The sequence below is a fragment of the Oncorhynchus masou genome, chromosome 12 (assembly GCF_036934945.1).
Source record: "Oncorhynchus masou masou isolate Uvic2021 chromosome 12, UVic_Omas_1.1, whole genome shotgun sequence".
In the NCBI taxonomy this organism is placed as follows: Eukaryota; Metazoa; Chordata; class Actinopteri; order Salmoniformes; family Salmonidae; genus Oncorhynchus; species Oncorhynchus masou.
Window position 1 is genome coordinate 21,102,148 of NC_088223.1, and position 22,641 is coordinate 21,124,788.

General features: G+C 43.5%; 1 protein-coding gene across 2 annotated transcripts; it reads right to left on the reverse strand.

The window, feature by feature from the left end:
• Window positions 1-1,153: 1,153 nt before the first annotated feature.
• Window positions 1,154-21,506, reverse strand: LOC135549681 (casein kinase II subunit alpha-like). 2 transcript variants are annotated; one of them, XM_064979877.1, is made up of 14 exons: window positions 21,405-21,477; window positions 21,218-21,252; window positions 11,487-11,618; window positions 10,875-10,986; window positions 8,837-8,938; window positions 8,614-8,664; window positions 8,460-8,519; window positions 4,508-4,591; window positions 3,792-3,902; window positions 3,599-3,700; window positions 3,246-3,346; window positions 2,835-2,983; window positions 2,039-2,128; window positions 1,154-1,882 (listed from the first exon to the last, which is right to left on the reverse strand). In XM_064979877.1, the coding sequence occupies exons 3-14, from the start codon at window positions 11,585-11,587 to the stop codon at window positions 1,767-1,769; spliced, it is 1,179 nt and encodes a 392-aa protein (XP_064835949.1). In that variant the 5' UTR covers window positions 11,588-11,618; window positions 21,218-21,252; window positions 21,405-21,477; the 3' UTR covers window positions 1,154-1,766. The 2 variants fall into 2 exon arrangements, with proteins under 2 accessions (XP_064835949.1, XP_064835948.1); XM_064979876.1 differs by lacking the exon at window positions 21,218-21,252 and having other exon boundaries at window positions 21,405-21,506.
• Between the last annotated feature and the right edge of the window lie 1,135 nt (window positions 21,507-22,641).

The following is a 22,641-nucleotide window of genomic DNA, read 5'->3' on the forward strand; positions in this document are numbered from 1 at the left end:
TGGGCAATTTGAACGTGGATAGATATAGCAGGTATAAACAGAGCTCTTGAAAGCCCGTTACCTCATGTCAACCCCCATAAGTCTACTACGAGGTCAACACACAAGTCCCCCCAAAAACACTCACATTTCAGCCCTCCATGTCACCCCCATGGTTCCTGTGCTGTTTTTCCCTTCCTAACCTTCCCCAGATAGTAGGGAGCTTCTGGTCTAGCATGGGAAGACTACTTTGGATTTAGATTGCCAGGCTGTGTCCCAAATGACAACTTGATCCCCCTATAGGCCCTGGTCAATTGTAGAACACTATATAGGTAATTAGGTCACAGCTACCCGTGGACCCAGCACTGACCCAGGACTCCATGAGATCTAGGTGGGTGCTCTGCTCCAGTAAAGGTTGCCTGTATCAAATTAACCAGAAGACTGACTTTGTAACACGATCCTCCTTGTGACTCACTCACAGCAGGGAAAACCCCGTCAGCAGTACTCAATCTAATAGATAAGATGTACTGCTGTTGAATGTACCCACTGTTAGGGAGACTGCATTGCATGAGGGCCGGGTCTTTTCCACTTGACATTACCAAATCTACAGGTGTCCACCTAATGTTCAGTAGGGCACACAAAGCCCATTCTTAGTCCTACCTGTCAGATACTGAACACTGAGCTGCAGCCATTGTTTACAGTAAGGGCTTTATTCAACCTGGATCGCTGAAGTGTTAATATAAATTAAGGTAATTTCCGATTGAGACGATATATGCAATCTCAGGAAGGTTGCATAATCACATTAACAGATTTAATAGAGCCCTAACTCACCTGGTTCTGAATCTATTAAACCAAATTGAATCTCAGAATACCCCTTTTAGCTACAGAGTTAGAGATTCTATTCCTGGTCTCATTGATGTATCTACTTACATGGTTTAATTATTCAATTGTACAAAAAAAGAATAATAATTTTCAAAAAAAATCATTCTGGGTGCTCTCAGGTAACAAACTCAGCAAGCAGATTTAGAGAAAAAGTAAGCCTCTAATCAAGCCAACTGGACTTTCTCCATGGTCTCAGCTTCAAACACACGTGAACAAAACAAAATGGGTCAGTGAAGTCTCTTAAACTACTAGGAACTACACACTGTGCACTGGATGTAGTAAAAACAACATGGGCTTATTGAATACATTTTATAAACACAGTCATATGTCAGCATAACTCAAGTACAAAAAGTTAGTTCAATGAGCCTGAAATAGCCACAACCAAATAACAAGCATAATCATTGTGACACTGCCTCGTGATAAAAACATTAGGGATGACACTGAAATAACTAAATCAGGGGTGCCGTTCTATTGAGAGAAATTCAATGACGAAAATATGACCAACAGAAAACGTAATTAACAAAGTGTTACAAGCAGCCCATGAGTCATTTGATGTGAAAAAAAGAACTAGAAAATCAACCTCCGACCCATAGAAAACAAACATGTACTTTAGGGACATATAAAATCATTTTTATTGTCCATTTTTCTTACTTTCTACGTAGTTGCATTTCTAGACACCGTCATCATGAAAGAATGCAGCTACGGTTTTTATCCAGACAGACGCAAGTAATGTTTGTTCTCTTCTCTCTCTCCCGGATCTCAATATATAATTATTGTATGAAAAAAAGAAAAGGGGAACCTAATATCTTTTCCTTCGTCTCTGTTATACTCAACATAAAATGGTGGTTGGCTGGGTAGGCCAGGCCAGACAGAGGGTCCCATCCCAGGCCCCAGGCTGAGGGCACCGTTCAGGGCTGGGCCCCGGCAGCAGCTGGGACCTGAGTGGCCAGAGCACTGGGGGAGGAGATCACAGGAGAGCCCGCCACATTAGCCAGGGGCTGCGACGAGGACATGGAGGTGATGCCTGGAGAAGAGAAATTAAAAGATGAAGATGAAAACCGCATCAGAGGAAGTGGCTGGACATTCCTCCATTAGCAAATTATCACACAAGAACTGATTCCGTTTTTGATCAATAACCATCCTCCTTTGCAGACATATCATCAGACCCTGTGTTTGTTACCTGTCATCATACTGGAGGAGCTGACTGGGGTAGAACCAGTCGACAGCCCTGATGTAGAGCCCATCCTCGCCTGGTCTTTCACAATGGGGTCTGACAGAGAGACAAACTCAATTACAATCACACAAGCAAACATAGCACATCATTGAATACACAAATGGTGTGCAGAGATGCATGACAATCCAATATATTCCAGTGTAGACTGTGGAAAAACTGACACGGAAACTATGGATAACAGGGAGGTAACGTTAAAGCTCGCAGAAGTAGGGCTGGTCCATGGTGAGTGTGTGTGAGAGATGGATAATGAGGTGCAGCTCACAGAAGTAGGGCTGGTCCATGGTGAGTGTGTGTGAGAGATGGATAATGAGGTGCAGCTCACAGAAGTAGGGCTGGTCCATGGTGAGTGTGTGTGAGAGATGGATAATGAGGTGCAGCTCACAGAAGTAGGGCTGGTCCATGGTGAGTGTGTGTGAGAGATGGATAATGAGGTGCAGCTCACAGAAGTAGGGCTGGTCCATGGTGAGTGTGTGTTAGAGATGGATAATGAGGTGCAGCTCACATAAGTAGGGCTGGTCCATGGTGAGTGTGTGTGAGAGATGGATAATGAGGTGCAGCTCACAGAAGTAGGGCTGGTCCATGGTGAGTGTGTGTGAGAGATGGATAATGAGGTGCAGCTCACAGAAGTAGGGCTGGTCCATGGTGAGTGTGTGTTAGAGATGGATAATGAGGTGCAGCTCACATAAGTAGGGCTGGTCCATGGTGAGTGTGTGTGAGAGATGGATAATGAGGTGCAGCTCACAGAAGTAGGGCTGGTCCATGGCCTCCCGGGCTGTGAGGCGGGCATGGTGGTCGTAGCGCAGCAGCTTGTCCAGGAAGTCCAGAGCCTCGGTGCTCACCAGGTGCTGATTCTCACTGTGCACAAACCTCTCCCACCGTTTACGGGAATGTCTGGGTAACAAAAAGAGACTAAACGATCAGCAACAATACAACAAGGACACAGCCTCTCCTCAAACCTCTCCCACCCACTTGATAGAGCATAAATGGTCACACAGTAAGTGTTAGTGTGTTGCAGTTGGGTATGTGCTGAATCGCTGATCGACAAATCACCTTCCATCCCACATAACTACTCATGTGATTCTATGCCTCGCCTTGCTCAAACTGACAGATAGACGCAACACTAACACAACATGGAGATTTGAGATGAACCTACCTGCCCAGAATGTCGTTGAACCGTGGGTCTAGCTCGATGTTGTATTTATCGATGTAGTCATAAAGGTCTTCTGTGCCCAGGACTTTTGCGATTCGTACAAGCTGCAAAACAAACAAGACTGACATGCATTAAACACTGGGGGACAGCACCTGCTGTCTGAACATATTGGATATATAGAGGGGTTAGGATAAGGCAATACACACATTAACATTGGGCTTGTGTGTGCATCTCTTTGGGGGTTAAGGCCAGGTTACTATTAAAACACTGACACTTTAGTTAAAAGCACTATACAGATACAATGTAATTGATTGATATATAGTTTGGTTGATTTAACATGGTGGCTGAGCTCTCACCTGGTCGTAGTTGTCGTGTCCGTGGAAGAAAGGCTCCTTCCTGAAGATCATACTGGCCAGCATGCAGCCCAAGCTCCACATGTCTAAACTGTAGTCGTACATCTATATAGGGGCACAGTCAACAGGGAACGGCATCAGGGCTCAGTCAACAGCACCGGGATAAATGTTCCAAAAAGCCAGAGAACTGCCTGACCTGGTAGTCGACTAGCAGCTCTGGACCCTTGAAGTATCGGGACGCCACTCGTACGTTGTACTCCTGAGCAGGGTGGTAGAACTCTGCCAAACCCCAGTCTATAAGGCGAAGCTAGAAACAACCAATCAACAGCTACATCACTAGAACCAAACAGCCAGGACTTTATAGTCAGAGAAAGATCAAACCAACACTCAGGACATTTTGTTCGAAACTTAACAGATATACATGTGGGTGGAATACATGAATGGTTAATTGTGTATACAGTGTCAGATGTCTACACTTTAAAGTCGCACTGGAGGACAAAACCTTAAATTATATATTACAAAAATAAACCAAAGACCATCTCTGAAATGTGTCTTACCTCAGGAGGCAACATGAAATATTCTACCAACTGAATGAAAAGGTAAATTATTATTATTATTTTTTTTTAAAGGTGTATTGTCTCACACATCGGATAGATGCAGTGATGGGTTGTTTTACAGGGTCAGAGAAAATAGTATGGCAACTCTGGAGCAAATTAGGGTTAAATGCCTTGATCAACAAATTGGCTAAATGCCTTGTATGTCACAATTGGACCAATCACAGATGAGACCGGGTGCTTTGTGAGCCAACTAAACAAGTGGCACACTGTGGGGCAATACTCCACCCATACGTTGGTCTTTGGTGGAGTAATTTAGCTAATCAGGGAAAGGAGGGAGGGAGAAATAGGCCAGTACCTTTCTGTGTTCGTGGTCAATCATGACGTTGTGTGGCTTGACGTCTCGGTGCATGATGCCCATACTGTGACAGTAGTCCAGGGCCTGTGGGTGGGAACAGAGAGGAGAGATGAGAGCAGAAACAGCTGGGAACTGGCTCAGGTGAACTAGGACACAGAGGCAGAAAGTTGTGCAACGGGAAAGAAAATGCCACGGCGTTCAGGTGAATAGCAGGTTCTCTCTCACGTATTCCAGCCAATTAAGCCGGGACAGTGGCCTTGTCAGTCATCTTTATGGCTGCATTAAGTCCTACTGATGTAAACATTATGGAAAATACTTGGCCAACACCCATTGAGTGTCATCGGTGGTGATGGTGTAATGATTAATTTGCTTTCTCACTGTCAGCATATAGCCCAACACAGCACTTAAACGGACTTAATAAGTCACGATAGGCCACTGATCCTCATAAACCCTTCTCCCGGAGAGCTGCAGGTTTTTGTCCCATGATCTGAGATCACTACTAATCTATAGGCTAACAACCATGGATAGGGATTCCTATCCTTAATTCCGGATCTCTGACAGCTAATTTAGCTGATGTTTCACCAGCATCAGTGAGGCCAGGGAGAGAGCATCAGATATGCGAGAAGGCCAAGTCTGTGGGATAAGAACAGGAGCAGATGCTTTACCGGGCTTGTGGGATGGGGAGCGCTTTCTGTGATCCAGCTTAGCACACCTTAGCTTGGCAGCACGTATCAACAAGGCTGCTACCACTGAGACAGAGCTGCCATAGAGCAGAAAACCATGGTGAACCCTGTGACAGACCATTGTACTGTAATCCACCACCAGCCATTTATAGAGAAAAAGATGAAGACAAAAGTACAGTATCTTCCCATTGTCCTCAGAGTCATATTTGGTATATGCTTAATTTTTATTAAAATAAATATAACACCAGCAGGTTTTCATCCATCCATACAGGCCATATAATAAACTGATGAAGTCTCAGGCATAGTAGTTTTCCTGAAGCACCAGCGTGAGGAGCAATTGTGGTAGAAATACTCCTCGCTGAGCAGGGGTTGGGCTGCGAGTACAGAAAGGCACAATGTGTCAGGCCTGTCCACTCATAAATCCTCATGCTTTTAATACGTCTCCTACATTTGGTTTGCATCTTCCTCGCCTGCTCTGCTCAGAGTTTCTGCTTGCCACAGTAAAGAGATTCCCTCAGCAGCGGCTCAGTTAATTTCGTCAAGAACTACAACGAAATACACTAGTCAACTACCTATTTTACCTGACAAAAACGAATGACTATAACAAGACGCCCTGGGGAAAAAACTATTTACTAAATTACTATTTAAAATTACTTTCCATTTTAGTTCACGAAAATGCCACAAATCTCCTTTTCAACCGTTTTGTCCAATCATAAGCATGCATGGCTTCTCAGAATATTTAATGGAATCCTCTCAATGGCTGATAACTTCTTTCAGTTGCGCGGGCTGCTTGAGCAAAGCAGGCTCCTCCACACACACAGTTCCAGGGAGGTCATTCAATCACTCGCCTCTTGAACTGCTACGAAGCCAGGGCACTTCAATTGCAACTTCCCTCAATTAGAAACAATGTCTGTGATTATCTTTTCTTTCGTATAGGCAATTTTTGCTCTGATCACATGAGATCTATTTTGCCACATATGCCGTTGTTCATCTGTTTTGCCACTCTCGAGGTCTGCAAATGAGAGTTGTGGTTCCCTTTATCCATTGGAAAAACAAAATGCTATTTGCTGAATTTTAAGAGTACAGTAATACTTCTAGCATTGTTGGAAAGCTCAGATTCTACACCTTAATGAAATCACTGTTATTTACCCCACTCAAACAGTTATGTAAATTGTTTAGCCTGGAGCCAAGGCTTTATAGCCTGTATGGTTATTATTGCTGGCATTGGTTACAATCTGCCACAATATCAATGTTGCCAGTTAAGGTATTAGAGTGGACAGTAGGCCTAGTTGGACAAGGCCATCTGATTATGCCAAATGATGTACGTTAAGGGCAAATATTAATTACTTAAATGGGAAGAAAATGCACTGTGTCTAAAACTAGACAAATTGTCCAGCGTTTTTGTTGAATTAAAAACTAATGAAGAATAAAATTGCTAAAACGTGACCAAGACTAAAACAATCTAACACGGCAGCCAAAATTAACACTGTAGCAGCTCGGGTAACTCCCCTCCCCCGTGGGAGAGAGCCTGACTAGATGCTCCCCACCCTAGTCCTCCCTAAAGCTCTATAACATGTCCAAAATACAGTGCAGGAACCGTGCATCAGAATGTAGGCTAATCTCAGAGGTGAATGCAAGGTACTGGCCTATATCCTACCGATGTCAGGCCATAATGTCATTGATGCAGCCTGACTCAACTAACATAACAGTCCAGTACCAGGTGGATAATATGCTTGTGACATTTAATGTAAGTGGCAGGTGTCGTTTACATCCCTGTTAGTGAGCATTTCTCCTTTGCCAAGATAATCCATCCACCTGACCGGAAGCTGATTAAACGGCATGATCATTACACAGGGCCACCTTTTGCTGGGGACAATATAAGGCCACTAAAATGTGCAGTTGTGTCACAACACAGTGCCGCAGTTTTGCCAAATCTCAAAAATCCAATATTGGTGGCCAATATTGAGATGTATTGTGAGGCTACCCTGACGTATCTGAAATTACTTGATCAATTGATTTTAACTGATCGTGAAACACATGCAGTTACTTGCTGTATAACTATAGAAATGTCCTTGTTTTTGAAAGAAAAGCACATTTTTTTGTCCATTAAAATAATTAGTGTCTAGTTTGAGAAACAGACGCCTCAAGTCCTCAACTGGCAGCTTCATTAAATAGTACCCACAAAACACCCGTCTCAACGTCAACAGTGAAGAGGCGACTACGGGATGCTGGCCTTCTAGGCAGAGTTCCTCTTTCCAGCGTCTGTGTTCTTTTGCCCATCTAAATCTTCTCTTTTTATTGGCCAGTCTGAGATATGGCTTTTTCATTGCAACTCTGCCTAGAAGGCCAGCATCCCAGAGTCACCTCCTCACTGTTGACATTGAAACTGGTGTTTTACACGTACTATTTAATGAAGCTGCTAGTTGAGGACTTGTGAGGCGTCTGTTTCTCAAATTAGACATTCTAATGTGCATCTCCTCTAGCTCAGTTGTGCACCGGGGCCTCCCACTCGTTCTATTCTGGTTAGTGACAGTTTGCGCTGTTCTGTTAAGGGAGTAGTACACAGCGTTGTACGAGATCTTCAGTTTCTTGGCAATTTCTCACATGGAATAGCATTCATTTCTCAGAACAAGGACAGACTGACGAGAGTGAAAGGTCATTTTGAACCTGCAATTGAACCCACAAATGCTGATGCTCCAAATCTAGTCTAAAGAAGGCCAGTTATATTGCTTCTTTAATCAGTACAACAGTTTTCAGCTGTGCTAACAATTGCAAAAGCGTTTTCTAATGATCCATTAGCCTTTTAAAATGGTAAACTTGGATTAGCTAACACAAAGTGCCATTGGAACACAGGAGTGATGGTTGCTGATGGTTGCTGATATAGAAATATAGAAATATACAACATTAACAATGTCTACATTGTATTTCTGATCAATTTCTGTTATTTTAATAGACATAAAATGTGCTTTTCTTTCAAAAACAAGGACATTTCTAAGTGACCCCAAACATTTGAACGGTAGTGTATATTGTCATAGTGTATATTGTCAAAGTCACCCACTTCCAGCTGCATTAGTCATTTACAACATTAACAATGTCTACACTGTATTTCTGATACATTTTATGTTATTTTAAATGGACAAAAAATGCACTTCTCTTTCAAAAACTAGGACATTTCAAAGTGACCAAACTTTTGAACGGTAGTGTATATATAGACACACTTTTAAAAATGGACAGGCATACGCTGTCTACCCCCCATAATTAGGTCTTACCTTTAAGATCTCGTACATGTAGAACCGTATGTCGTAGTCTGATAGCGTTTGATATAATTGCTACAAGAAAAGAAAAAAACAGTTCACTAGAATGACACACAGTTCAAGCGAAGGCCTCCATTCTGAATGGAAACAAATGAGTGAAGCTACTTACCTTGAAGTCTGTGTTGTTAACATGTTCAAAAACCAGGGCTGGAGTCCGGGACTGCAATCATAAGACAAAATGTATTTTTGAAATGTTCATAAACACAGACCAAATATGTTGAGTAAAATCATTACATAGCGGATGCATACCAGCGAGAATGGTGCCCAAAATGTCATATGATATGTACCGGGCAGCATGACAGCATGCATTATTAGTAGGTGGAGAAACTGACCACTGGATCCTTGACGATGTCTAGAAGTGTGATGATGTTGGGGCCGCCTCGCAGGTTTTCTAGAATCTTGATTTCTCGCTTGATTTTCTTCTTCTTTACTGGCTGTTAGGCACAAGAGAACAACATGCAGGAGATTGAAAGGAAAATAAAGGTGGACAGTGCTTCTGTGAAATACCATGCTGTGAGCAGTATCTAGAAAGCCTTACCCAGAACATGTACTTTATTTTTTATTTAACTGGGTAAGTCAGTTAAGAACAAATTCTTATTTACAACGACGGCCTACCCCGGCCAAAACCTAACGATGCTGGGCCAATTATGTGCCGCCCTATGGGACTCCCAATCACGGCCAGCTGTGATACAGCCTGGAATCGAACCAGGGTCTGTAGTGACACCTCTAGCACAGATGCAGTGCAATAGGCTGCTGCACCACTCGGGAGCCCATTGTACAGTCTATAGGCCAAATTATAAACAAAAGGCTAGCTGCCAGGGCCTTACTGAAGCCCATCCACAGCGTGAGAAACTTTGGGTCTGAGGTGCAGAGCCCGTAGTCGAGTGGTAACATGTCTCGCTCAACTGGAGACCGGGGTTCAATCCCAGTCTCCACCGTTCCTACTGTTATTCCCGCGTGCCTGTCTCCAACTGTCTAAATAACACGAAAAGAAACTCGGCAAAAAAAGAAACATCCTCTCACTGTCAACTAAGTTTATTTTCAGAAAATTTAACATGCATAAATATTTGTATGAACATAACAACATTCAACAACTGAGACAAACTGAACAAGTTCCACAGACATGTGACTAACAGAAATGGAGTAATGTGTCTCTGAACAGGGGGGAGGGGGGGGAACAAAAGTAACAGTCAGTATCTGATGTGGCCACCAGCTGCATTAAGTACTGGAGTGCATCTCCTCCTCATGGACTGCACCAGATTTGACAGTTCTTGCTGTGAGATGTTACAACACTCTTCCAACAAGGCACCTGCAAGTTCCCAGACATCTCTGTGGGGGGGGGGGGCTATTCTTCTCTGGTCATGGCAGAACACTGACATTCCTGTCTTGCAGGAAATCACACACAGAACGAGCAGTATGGCTAGTGGCATTGTCATGCTGGAGGGTCATGTCAGGATAAGCCTGCAGGAAGGGTACCACATGAGGGAGGAGGATGTCTCCCCTGTAACACACAGCTTTGAGATTGCCTGCAATGATAAGAAGCTCAGTCCGATGATGCTGTGACACAGCGCCCCAGATCATGACCCTCCACCTCCAAATCGATCCCGCTCCAGAGTACAGGCCTCGGTGTAACACTCATTCCTTCGACGATAAATGCAAATCTGACCATCGGATTCGCTAGTGCACTCGTTAGAGAAGAGCACTTTTTGCCAGTCCTGTCTGGTCCAGCGACGGTGGGTTTGTGCCCATAGGTGAAGTTGTTGAGGCCTATAGGCATACAATCCCTCAGTCCAGCCTCTCTCAGCCTATTGCAGACAGTCTGAGCACTGATGGAGGGATTGTGCGTTTCTGGTGTAACTTGAGCAGTTGTTGCCATCTCCCTGTAGTGCTGTCTCAGGCGTCTCACAGTACAGGCATTACAGTTTATTGCCCTGGCCATATCTGCAGTCCTCATGCCTCCTTGCTGCATGCCTAAGGCACGTTCACGCAGATGAGCAAGGACCCATGGCATCTTTCTTTTGGTGTTTTTCAAAGTCAGTAGAAAGGCCTCTTCAGTGTCCTAAGTTTTCAGAACTGTGACTTTAATTGTCTACCGTCTGTAAGCTGTTAGTGTCTTAATGACTGTTCCACAGGTGCATGTTCAATAATTGTTTATGGTTTATTGAACAGGCATGGGGAAACAGTGTTTAAACCCTTTACATTGAAGATCTGTGGAGTTATTTGGATTTTTACAAATGATCTTTGAAAGACACGGTCCTGAAAAAAGGACATTTATTTTTATTTGCTGTAATATATATATATATATATATATAAGAAACACTGGTCTCAGTAACTGTTCAAAGGAGTGAAATAGAAGTCCAGAGCCAGTACCTTGAGTATTTTGACTACTACTTTCTCGTTGTTTGTGATGTTGATGGCTTCAAACACTTCGCTGTATTTGCCTCGGCCGAGCTTTCGCACCAGCTGGTAGTCATCTTGATTCCTGAGGGTCAGACAGAGAAAAAAACAATGAGTAATATTCACAACAATGTTAAGACGGATAAGCCCACGATTCCCCCAACAGAGTTAACACTGATACGGGATGATAAAGCTGGCACATTCCAAGTTCTTAATTAGAGTTGCAACGCACCAGGGCCATGTTGTAGGTGGAATGTGATGAAGAGCCGATGCGAGTCCTTACTCTACATAAGGCATGTTTGTTCTACTTCATATATTTCTATGTGAACGCTCCATTTCCACACTGTTGTGCTGTGCTCTGCTGAACATGACCCAGATAGGGGAGCACACCATAGATAAATCTCATAGGGAGAATCTAAATTGCATACTCCTCACGTCCTTTCTCATATCCTCTTTCTCAAAACCCATTGCATGAGAAAACGAGAAGGAAGAGAGGATGTGAGAAGTACGTCAGTATGTCTGACACTGAAATGGGTAAAAGGGTGTGGTGCTGCCGTGGACAATCGCATGGCTAGCTCAGCTCACCCCCACTCCACAACGTGTGACTCGTAGTCCCAGTACTCCCGGGGTCTCTGTGTGTTCACGTCGGGGTAAACCCGGGATCGACTGGTGACCGGGCCAGACATGTTCAGGTGGACACAAAGGCTGCCTCAGGACCTGTGGGTCAAGGCAGAGAAGACCATAGAAATGCATTAAACAGGGAGAGAAACACACACACGGATGGACCGGAGCTGTGAAGCCGCTGCGCTCCCACGATGCATTTCACTGGCTAAAGGCATTTTTAATTTTACCTTTATTTAACTAGGCAAGTCAGTTAAGAACAAATTATTGTTTTCAATGACGGCCTAGGAACTGCCTTGTTCAGGGGCAGAATGACAGATCTTTACCTTGTCAGCTCGGGGATTCGATCTTGCAACCTTTCGGGTTACTTGTCCATTGCTCTAACCACTAGGCTACCTGCCATCCCATTTGAAAGAAACACTGGTCTCAGTAACGGAGTGAAATAGAAGTCCAGAGCCAGTACCTTGAGTATTTTGACTACTACTTTCTCGTTGTTTGTGATGTTGATGCCATCAGACACGTCACTGTATTTTGAATCCTATGGCCTAATTTGAGTCCAGACACCTATATCAACTATAGGTTGAGCTATAGTGTGGAGCCATATGAAACGGGTGTTTTTGTCATCACGGCCCATCGTAGAATCTTAGCCTATCCCTTTCAAATGGTCATAATGTGGGCGCTGATTTTTATTTGATTTAGCAGGATAACTTCATTAATTTGGATTTCTGCTACTGAATCAATGAACAGGGAAAAACATGGCCTCTCGCTAAATGTAAAAAGGCAAAATAAAAAGACAACACTACAAGTTTGGTTAAAATCAAGACGTTTTTTAACCAACTTAACATTTCACCAACTTTTCTTTATATATGAAAGGTATTGCCAGCGACAAAGCCTCTACTTTTATTTCCGGCTACCAACCTATGCGGTAAAGTTCACGTGGTGCATTGGCAGCACTACTTTCTTAAGCCCTTGATGGTTGCTAAGCAGCACCCGTTACTACTATCCTCCTGGCAGTTCTAAACTTTGCGAGCCATGTCACTTCACCCATCTCTTCACATAGCCCACCGCATGCACGATTTTCTTAACCACAACTGGACAAATGCATAACGAATTACTGTGGGAATAAATAATAACCAAATTACTAAAATATTAGAATAAAGTAGACCAGTGCAATGAAGGCATCAACTTGTTGCTTACTGATCCAATTGTTATAGAACATAGAACAAACACTAGTCTACCCACGTGTGGTCAACAATTTCAGCACCGTTTCGCTCTGCTTTGAGAGAAGTGTGGGGTATGCTTAAAAATTAATAAAGGTCCAATTTTCCTTCTCACTGAATCAACATATTGGTTAGTTTACAACCAGGCTCTGGAAATGGTAATTAAATTGACCTGAATGGGGTCACCAGAGTGGCGAAGTGGTCTAAGCAGCTGTGCCACTGGAGAACATAGTTTGAGTCCAGGCTTCTGACGCAGCCTGCCGCGACCGGGAGACCCATGGAGCGGGTCGGGAGACAATTGGGAGACAATTGGCCCAGTGTCGTCCAGGTTACGCGAGGGTTTGGCTGGCAGGGATGTTCCTGTACCATCGCGCACTTGCGACTCCTGTGGCGGGCCGAGCGTAACGCACGCTGACTCAGTCGCCAGGAGTACGGTGTTTCTTCCAACACATTGGTGCAGCTGGCTTCCGGGTTAAGCGGGAGTTGTGTCAAGAAGCAGTGTGGCTTGGCTAGGTTGTGTTTTGGAAGACACACAGCTCTCGACCTTCGCCTCTCCCGAGTACTACGGGAGTTGCAGTGATGGGACAGGTCTGTAAATACCAATTGGATACCATGAAATTGGGGAGAAAAGGAGGTTAAAAAATTATTTTTCATTTGACGCGAGTGCTGTTCATGATGATCTTGTCTAGTTGGCTCATTTATTAGGACTGACATTTTGTCAGCATGTTATGTAGTTTAACAAGGGGATTATTTTACTCTTCACTTGCAGTCGCTCAGTAGCCTAGGCCTATTCACAACCAAAAAGCCTGTGACTCGTCTTAATGTGATTTTGTTGTTTCACTGAATCTCCATCTGTATATTTGGTTAATTCTCTGGCTGGGCAGATAATCTAGTCATTTCCTCATCTACCACTGATCAGAAACATTCAGCACGCAATAATGGAGCCCATTATTTTGCATATAGGCAACTCCAAAAGTAAGGAACCAGAAACGTACGTTCAACCTTTTTGGCAGGTATCATTAGGATCATGAGAAAAGCCGTGCGGGAATCAAGAAACCTTAAGCTAGATGTGTAAACGTACAACCGTGTTACGACTATGAATTAACAGTTACACCTTCAATTCCTACTTAACGGTTAAATCTGTTTTATACAAACTTGTTAGTAACGTGGCATCTGCAAAGGACATGAACCGAAGTCAGCTTGTCAATCAAGCAACTCTAGCCCAGATGTTAGAGTTGCTTTGCAGCTTCCGAGTTAATTTCCAAAATAAAAGTCTGTTTTAGAACTGCATTCAATAAGGACATTATAGCAGCAGATGAAGTAGTATAGGCTTAGGCCTTCTGCAAATGACTTGTGTGAGAATGATAAAGACACAGACGAACCTCATTTAGAATAACCGCCTGGGCTGCATAAAAGAAAGTAATTATGATTTAGGCTAGGCCTATTCCACTATATAAATATGCCATGCTGTTGTGTTATTTAAATGGCCATATAATTTCATAATTTATTTTTATAGCCGTATGGGGCTACTGTGGTGAGTAATGAATCACACTTTTTCCAGTATTTGCGAGCACAGACTACTGATCTTATATTAGGGATTTTGACTGTTGTATTAGTGAATTCCATATGTAGGCTTGTTATAGCCATTTGCATTGCACAACCCCATCCCAGAGGCTATAGCCATATAAATAAATGAGAAAACAATATTGATCGTCTTGGCTATAACCTGTCCTGATTGAAATAGCCAAGGGGTCCCAAATGGTCAAGACTATCTCTAGCCTATTCTTATGGCCAGATCTGTTTTCCCTATCAGCCACTGCACGTGCTTCAACAACTTTGTTGAAAATGTATTTAGAGAGGCGTGTGAGCTAGGGTTTCTTTTTAAACACAAATAGAGTACTACAACTATTCCACAAAACAGTACCCAAAATTTGCCTAAATTGCAATGCCTACAAGTTGAAATATATGTTATCTAAATTCTCAAGTTCTTTAGCCTAATTTTGAATACACACATGGATTTCAATAAACATATGGATAAGAGTTCTATTCTCTTTGATTTAGTTCCTATTGCAAATCAGACAAATGACAATGGATGACATAATGACTGAACTGAATAAAGATTAATTCAAATGATCAAATATGTTGCACGCATCATGCATGCCCTTCAATTTGGCTCGTAGGCAAATAGACCTACAGTCGGGTATAATGACAATGGTTTCATTCCTCCAGAAGGGCATCTTCTGAGGCCGAGGTGTGCTTTTCCCCAAGGCGCTGCATGGAGATCACAAGCTCTTCAACTAGGCAGCAGTGTCGCGATGGAGAGAATATCCTATACGGAGACTACCTAAGACCAATGCAACAGAGATATTGTAAAGAGTGGGAATAAGCTTATAACAGACTTAACCTACATTTAACCTCTACATTGGTCATTTCACAGTACATATGTTCATGACCCAATTCATATAAATCATGTCAAATTATTTCAAATTCATATTAACCCTTCCTACAGAATATGCATTGGCAAGAATGAGAGATTAAATAAATAATCAAAATATTGAGTTGCAAAGACTCCAGTGGTCATACATATTTCATAGATTCACCAAACATCTACTATTCTGTTGAATTATTCCTGGTAGATACTACTGGTTGTGATTGCAGACAGAGCCCAGAGAACGGGATGGTGCAATATTGAATTACTCATATTTTGATAAGGTGCATGAATGGCAATGTCCATGCTGTAAAGGTACACCTAGCGGACTCAAACTTCACTGTTGTAGGCATAACACAGCTAATGCTATCTAGACTTGGGCTGGCAAACAAATCCATGACATTAGCCACCTTATTGTGAAGTCAACTCAACTGAGTAATTGAGACTTAACTTGAAAACAGGCAGGATAACTCATTCCAGTTTCCATATATACACTGCTCAAAAAAATAAAGGGAACACTAAAATAACACATCCTAGATCTGAATGAATGAAATATTATTATTAAATACTTCTCTTTACATAGTTGAATGTGCTGACAACAAAATCACACAAAAATTATCAATGAAAATCAAATTTATCAACCCATGGAGCTCTGGATTTGGAGTCACACTCAAAATTAAAGTGGAAAATCACACTACAGTCTGATCCAACTTTGATGTAATGTCCTTAAAACACGTCAAAATGAGGCTCAGTAGTGTGTGTGGCCTCCACGTGCCTGTATGACCTCCCTACAACGCCTGGGCATGCTCCTCATGAGGTGGCGGATGGTCTCCTGAGGGATCTCCTCCCAGACCTGGACGAAAGCATCCGCCAACTCCTGGACAGTCTGTGGTGCAACGTGGCGTTGGTGGATGGAGCGAGACATGATGTCCCAGATGTGCTCAATTGGATTCAGGTCTGGGGAACGGGCGGGCCAGTCCATAGCATCAATGCCTTCCTCTTGCAGGAACTGCTGACACACTCCAGCCACATGAGGTCTAGCATTGTCTTGCATTAGGAGGAACCCAGGGCCAACTGCACCAGCATATGGTCTCACAAGGGGTCTGTGGATCTCATCTCGGTTCCTAATGGCAGTCAGGCTACCTCTGGCGAGCACATGGAGGGCTGTGCGGCCCCCCAAAGAAATGCCACCCTACACCATGACTGACCCACCGCCAAACCGGTCATGCTGGAGGATGTTGCAGGCAGCAGAACGTTCTCTACGCCGTCTCCAGACTGTCACATGTGCTCAGTGTGAACCTGCTTTCATCTGTGAAGAGCACAGGGCGCCAGTGGCGAATTTGCCAATCTTGGTGTTCTCTGGCAAATGCCAAACATCCTGCACAGTGTTGGGCTGTAAGCACAACCCCCACCTGTGGATGTCGGGCCCTCATACCACCCTCATGGAGTCTGTTTCTGACCGTTTGAGCAGACACATGCACATTTGTGGCCTGCTGGAGGTCATTTTGCAGTGCTCTGGCAGTGCTCCTCCTTGCACAAAGGCGGAGGTAGCGGTCCTGCTGCTGGGTTGTTGCCCTCCTACGGCCTCCTCCACGTCTCCTGATGTACTGGCCTGTCTCCTGGTAGCACCTCCATGCTCTGGACACTACGCTGACAGACACAGCAAACCTTGCCACAGCTCGCATTGATGTGCCATCCTGGATGCGCTGCACTACCTGAGCCACTTGTGTGGGTTGTAGACTCAGTCTTATGCTACCACTAGAGTGAAAGCACCCCAGTATTCAAACGTGACCAAAACATCAGCCAGGAAGCATAGGAACTGAGAAGTGGTCTGTGGTTATCACCTGTTGAACCACTCCTTTATTGGGGGTGTCTTGCTAATTGCCTTTAATTTCCACCTGTTGTCTATTCCATTTGCACAACAGCATGTGAAATTTATTGTCAATCAGTGTTGCTTCCTAAGTGGACAGTTTGATTTCACAGAAGTGTGATTGACTTGGAGTTATATTGTGTTGTTTAAGTGTTCCCTTTATTTTTTTGAGCAGTGTATATTAAATAACTCAACAAAAAAAGAAACGTCCCTTTTTCAGGACCCTGTCTTTCAAAGATGATTCATAAAAATCCAAATAACTTCACAGATCATAATTCTAAAGGGTTTAAACACTGTTTCCCCATGCCTGTTTAATGAACCATAAACAATTAATGAACATGCACCTGTGGAACAGTCGTTAAGACACTAACAGCTCACAGACGGTAGGCAATTAAAGTCACAGTTCTGAAAACTTAGGACACTGAAGAGGCCTTTCTACTGACTCTGAAAAACACCAAAAGAAAGATGCCACGGGTCCCTGCTCATCTGCCTGAATGTGCCTTAGGCATGCAGCAAGGAGGCATGAGGACTGTAGATGTGGCCAGGGCAATAAATTGCAATGTCTGTACTGTGAGACGCCTGAGACAGCACTACAGGGAGACAGGACAGACAGCTGATTGTCCTCGCAGTGGCAGACCACGTGTAACAACACGTGCACAGGATCGATAAATCCGAAAATCACACCTGCGGGACAGGTACAGGATGGCAACAACAACTGCACTAGTTACACACAATCCCTCCATCAGTGCTCAGACTGTCTGCTACAGGCTGAGAGAGGCTGGACTGAGGGCTTGTAGGCCCGTTGTAAGGGAGATCCTCATCAGACATCAACAACGTCGCCTACGGGCACAAACCCAGTCGCTGGACCAGACGGACTGGCAAAAAGTGCTCTTGACTAACGAGTCGCGGTTTTGTCTCACCAGGGGTGATGGTCAGATTCGCATTTATCGTCGAAGGAATGAGGGTTACACCGAGGCCTGTACTCTGGAGCGGGATCGATTTGGAGGTGGAGGGTCTGTCATGGTCTGGGGCGGTGTGTCACAGCATCATCGGACTGAGCCTGTTATCATTGCAGGCAATCTCAAAGCTGTGCGTTACAGGGGAGGCATCCTCCTCCCTCATGTGGTACCCTTCCTGCAGGCTCATCCTGACATGACTTTCCAACATGACAATGCCACCAGCCATACTGCTCGTTCTGTGCGTGATTTCCTGCAAGACAGGAATGTCAGTGTTCTGCCATGGCCAGCAGAGAGCCCGGATCTCAATCCCATTGAGTACGTCTGGGACCTGTTGGATTGGAGGGTGAGGGCTAGGGCCCTCCCCCCCAGAAATGTCCGGGAACTTGCATGTGCCTTGGTGGAAGAGTGGGGTAACATCTCACAGCAAGTTCTGGTGCAGTCCATGAGGATGAGATGCACTGCAGTACTTAATGCAGCTGGTGGATGCAATGTGGTACAAACGGGACTGTATGAATTGAGTGCTAAATTGTTTATTTTTCAGATAACATACGGTAAAGTCTGTCTGTAAAAGATATATGGTAACTGTGTGCCATTGCAATTTTAAAAACAGCAACAGCACGGGAGGGGAGTATCACTGCCTAACTTCACAAAAACACGAGACAGCCCTTCTGTCCTGTGTGAAGAATGAATTCTGTGCAGCAGACCTAATGGTATAATACCTGCAGCACACTATAAGAACTGTAGGATTGGGAATTGTCAGGGACCTCACAATAAAATATTATCAGGACACTTAGGTGCCGTTACGATATGCATTGTGATTGTGTCGCGATTCAATTTTCCAAAGCATACTGCTCACTATAGGCCTATGTCAGCTGCAGAGAAACAAAATTTTCTTGATCAGTCATGTAAATAAAAGTAATGAAAACAAGTTCATTCATTATTTACAAAGGTGTTGACATAGGTACAGCAGACTAGTGCAACCCAGAAATAAATATATTTATAATCTCTTCAAATAATATTGCAATAATCAACTTCACAGATTCCCCCACCACTAAAGAACAGACCCTTCTGTCCTTTCCTTCAGTGAATGTTGTTGACCCTTATTTCACCCTGTCGGCCTATACAAGCTAAAGATGAAGCATCACAAACATAATTGATTAACACAACGATAACAAAAGTCAGTAGTAGTATGTTACAGAAATAATTTAAGGAAACGTAGGTTAGGCTAGATCGTTAAAAACAATATATTATTCAGAATCGTTCCATTGTCATTTAACCTGCCGTTACTGCAACAAAGGGAAACACTCAAATCTCACAAACCCATATTACCTCACAACATGACAATGGCACATAGTATCACAATGGCTTCACATACCAAAACTTGAAACTAGACACATTCCACTCAAACCAAAACACCAAAGCCAACGTGCATAATAAAAATGTAACAGACACTTGTGCATTGTAAGAGGTGAACAGAAACAACAGCTATTGTGTTTTGCAGCATAACTTTTTGGTTAGAATACCGTTCCAGAGACTCCAAGGCCCCCTTTTCCAACACACTACCTTAAAGTGAGCTGTTTTGTTAAACAGTACCATAGCTAAACTAACTTCAGATCACATGCTTCTCTCAAAGTTAGAGCCAGTCACAAGGCCTGTGCCAGCACTTAAGGCAGATCTGTGTTCCCCTCAGATAAAAAAAGTGGAAAATATAAAAGATAGGGAATCGAATCTAAAATACCAGAGACATTCTACGTAAAAAAATAAAATAAAAACTTGATCTCAGTATTTGGGAAGGTACCATATGAGACCTAGACTAGATCAAACATAGACTACATTAGATTTTCGTTGAAAGACTGTCTCAATTAATATCACATTATTGCATAGGCCTAGATAAGATAGCAGCTGGCTTTCAACAATAACAAGGGCAGAGGGGCATTAGCCTTATGATCATGGGAGACATGATCCCTGAGAGTACACCTAGCCTATATTGCACCTGATAAATATAGATGCCCAGGTAACATGGATTCACCTTGAATGGTAGGTGGAGGAGCAACCATTGCAAACCAAGATGTGATACATGGCCCAAAAACGTGATGGGGTCTGGGACACAGACATTTTAAAAATGTGGCTACATGAGTCATACCAACATATTACCTACTATTTTTGTGAACTCTGGTTCCACTCCCTTAATTTCCCTATCAGAAGTTACTGTCTGTATAGCAACACTAGATGTATAGCAAAAGGAAACAACGGCAAAAGATAGCTAGCTACCTTGTTAGAATTGCCCTGTAATTAGCTGACTAAACTCCATCAGAAACTTCTTTCACCATGGATTTGAGGTTAGTCAGCTACCCTGTAATAGGCTACACATAGCCAGAGCTTGAGTCAGGCTTGTGATCATTCAATGAATTGATGAGCTGTTAATCACATGATTTAATTGCTTCCAGATAGAAACAAGTTATATTATTTGAATTGAATATTAGCCAGACGAGATACATTGCACAAATGAGCTAGGTAGCTGGCTAGCTAGATATTTTGTTGGAAGACAAGTTGTCCTCTTTAGCTTCACACTCAACATCAGAATGTCAGCTGTCAAAATGTAAACCCAACTATCTAGACGAGTTGGTCAAACACCTGTACAAGATACAACAACACACATTAAAAAAAGTAAATCAATAGACCCCTAAAGATAGTTTTCCAACTAATCTTGGCTAGAATTATAGCTAACGTTAGCTAGCTAGCTGTTGATATATTCATCTAACCGGCTAGCTCACGTTAAATATCTAGCTAACTAACAGTTAACTGGATAATCACTAACGCTTTGCTAGTTCCAGGAGTATCTATAGTTTTACATTTAAAAAATATATGTAAAAAGGTTCAAACCCATTTAAAGCTATCACTAGCCCCATCAACATTGGTAGTTATACTTGTTACGAAAAGCAAATTTCATTGATTATCACACGGTCATCAGGCCACAAGCATGGTGTTTTCCTAGATAGGTAATCGAGGAGGCTAGCTAAAACCGGTGGTTCAGAATGGTAAAAAAAAATGTCCACATTGAGATTTTATTCATGTTAAAGCTAGTGTGTGTATTAGCTACTTCAATATTCTTACGTGAGTACAATGTCTTATTTCTATCTCGGTGCCTTGGTTTACGCCTTGCCACACAACCATAAGAGATAGTTAGCTATAGTAGCTTGCTAACATTAGCCGCTCACCAGCAAGCCGTGTCCGGGGAAAAACTCCCAGCAAGCTATGGTACCGCATTCATTCCACGAGATGATAACATGCGCGCGACAGAACAAGTGTTGAAGGCTACACTACAATCTAAACATTAAGGTTTTTCCTACGCAAAAAGGGTCAATTAAACGGGGGTAAACTAGATTAAAATATACAGTATATTACCTCTCAGAGCTTCGGATTGAAAATATGGCGACACCGAACTCCGGCAACCAGTTTGCGATAAAGGAAGGCAGTTCATCAAGACTTCCACTCCTCGGGGTGGCGCTTGTCTGCATTTCATTTGATGGGCACTATTCCGGGTTTCCCAAACACGATCCTGGGGCCCCCCATGGCTGAACGTTTTTGGCCCTAGCACTGCACAGCTGATTCAAATAATTCAAAGTTTGAAAATGAGTTACTTGAATCAGCTGTGTAGTGCTAGGGCAAAACAGAACTCGGCCCCAGAACCGAGTTTGGGAAACCCTGATATACAAGTAGGCTAGTAGTATCCAAGCATGTCAGAATAGAGCCAGGGACAAAGCAACATCACAACAAGCCCCACACTGTAATTTTTGGCAGTGAACAAAATGTTACCACAAGACTGTGTTAGCTTGCCAAGCAAAGTATTCACTCATAAAGCTAATGCAAGTCTTCAGATATCAGGCAAGTACACATCATCCAATCATTGTTCACTGAACATCACTCTCTTTCTTGGTCAAATAGCCCTTACACAGCCTGGAGGTGTGTTGGGTCATTGTCCTGTTGAAAAACAAATTATAGTCTCACTAAGTGCAAACCAGATGGGATGGAGTATCGCTGCAGAATGCTGGTTAAATGTGCCTTGAATTCTAAATAAATCACAGACAGTGTCACCAGCAAAGCATTCCCACACCTCCTTCTCCATGCTTCACGGTGGTAACCACACATGTGGAGATCATCCATTCGCCTACTCTGCATCTCATCAACCCTTGGGTTGTGCCGTGGCGGAGATCTTTGCGGGCAATACTCAGCTTTGTCTCAGGATGGTAAGTTGGTGGTTGAAGATATCCCTCCAGTGGTGTGGGGGCTGTGCTTTGGCATAGTGGGTGGGGTTATATCCTTCCTGTTTGGCCCTGTCCGGGGGTGTCCTCGGGTGGGGCCACAGTGTCTCCTGACCCCTCCTGTCTCAGCCTTCAGTATTTATGCTGCAGTAGTTTATGTGTCGGGGGGCTGGGGTCAGTTTGTTATATCTGGAGTACTTCTCCTGTCCAATTCGGTGTCCTGTGTGAATCTAAGTGTGCGTTCTCTAATTCTCTCCTTCTCTCTCTCGGAGGACCTGAGCCCTAGGACCATGCCCCAGGACTACCTGACATGATGACTCCTTGCTGTCCCCAGTCCACCTGGCCGTGCTGCTGCTCCAGTTTCAACTGAACCGCGGCCC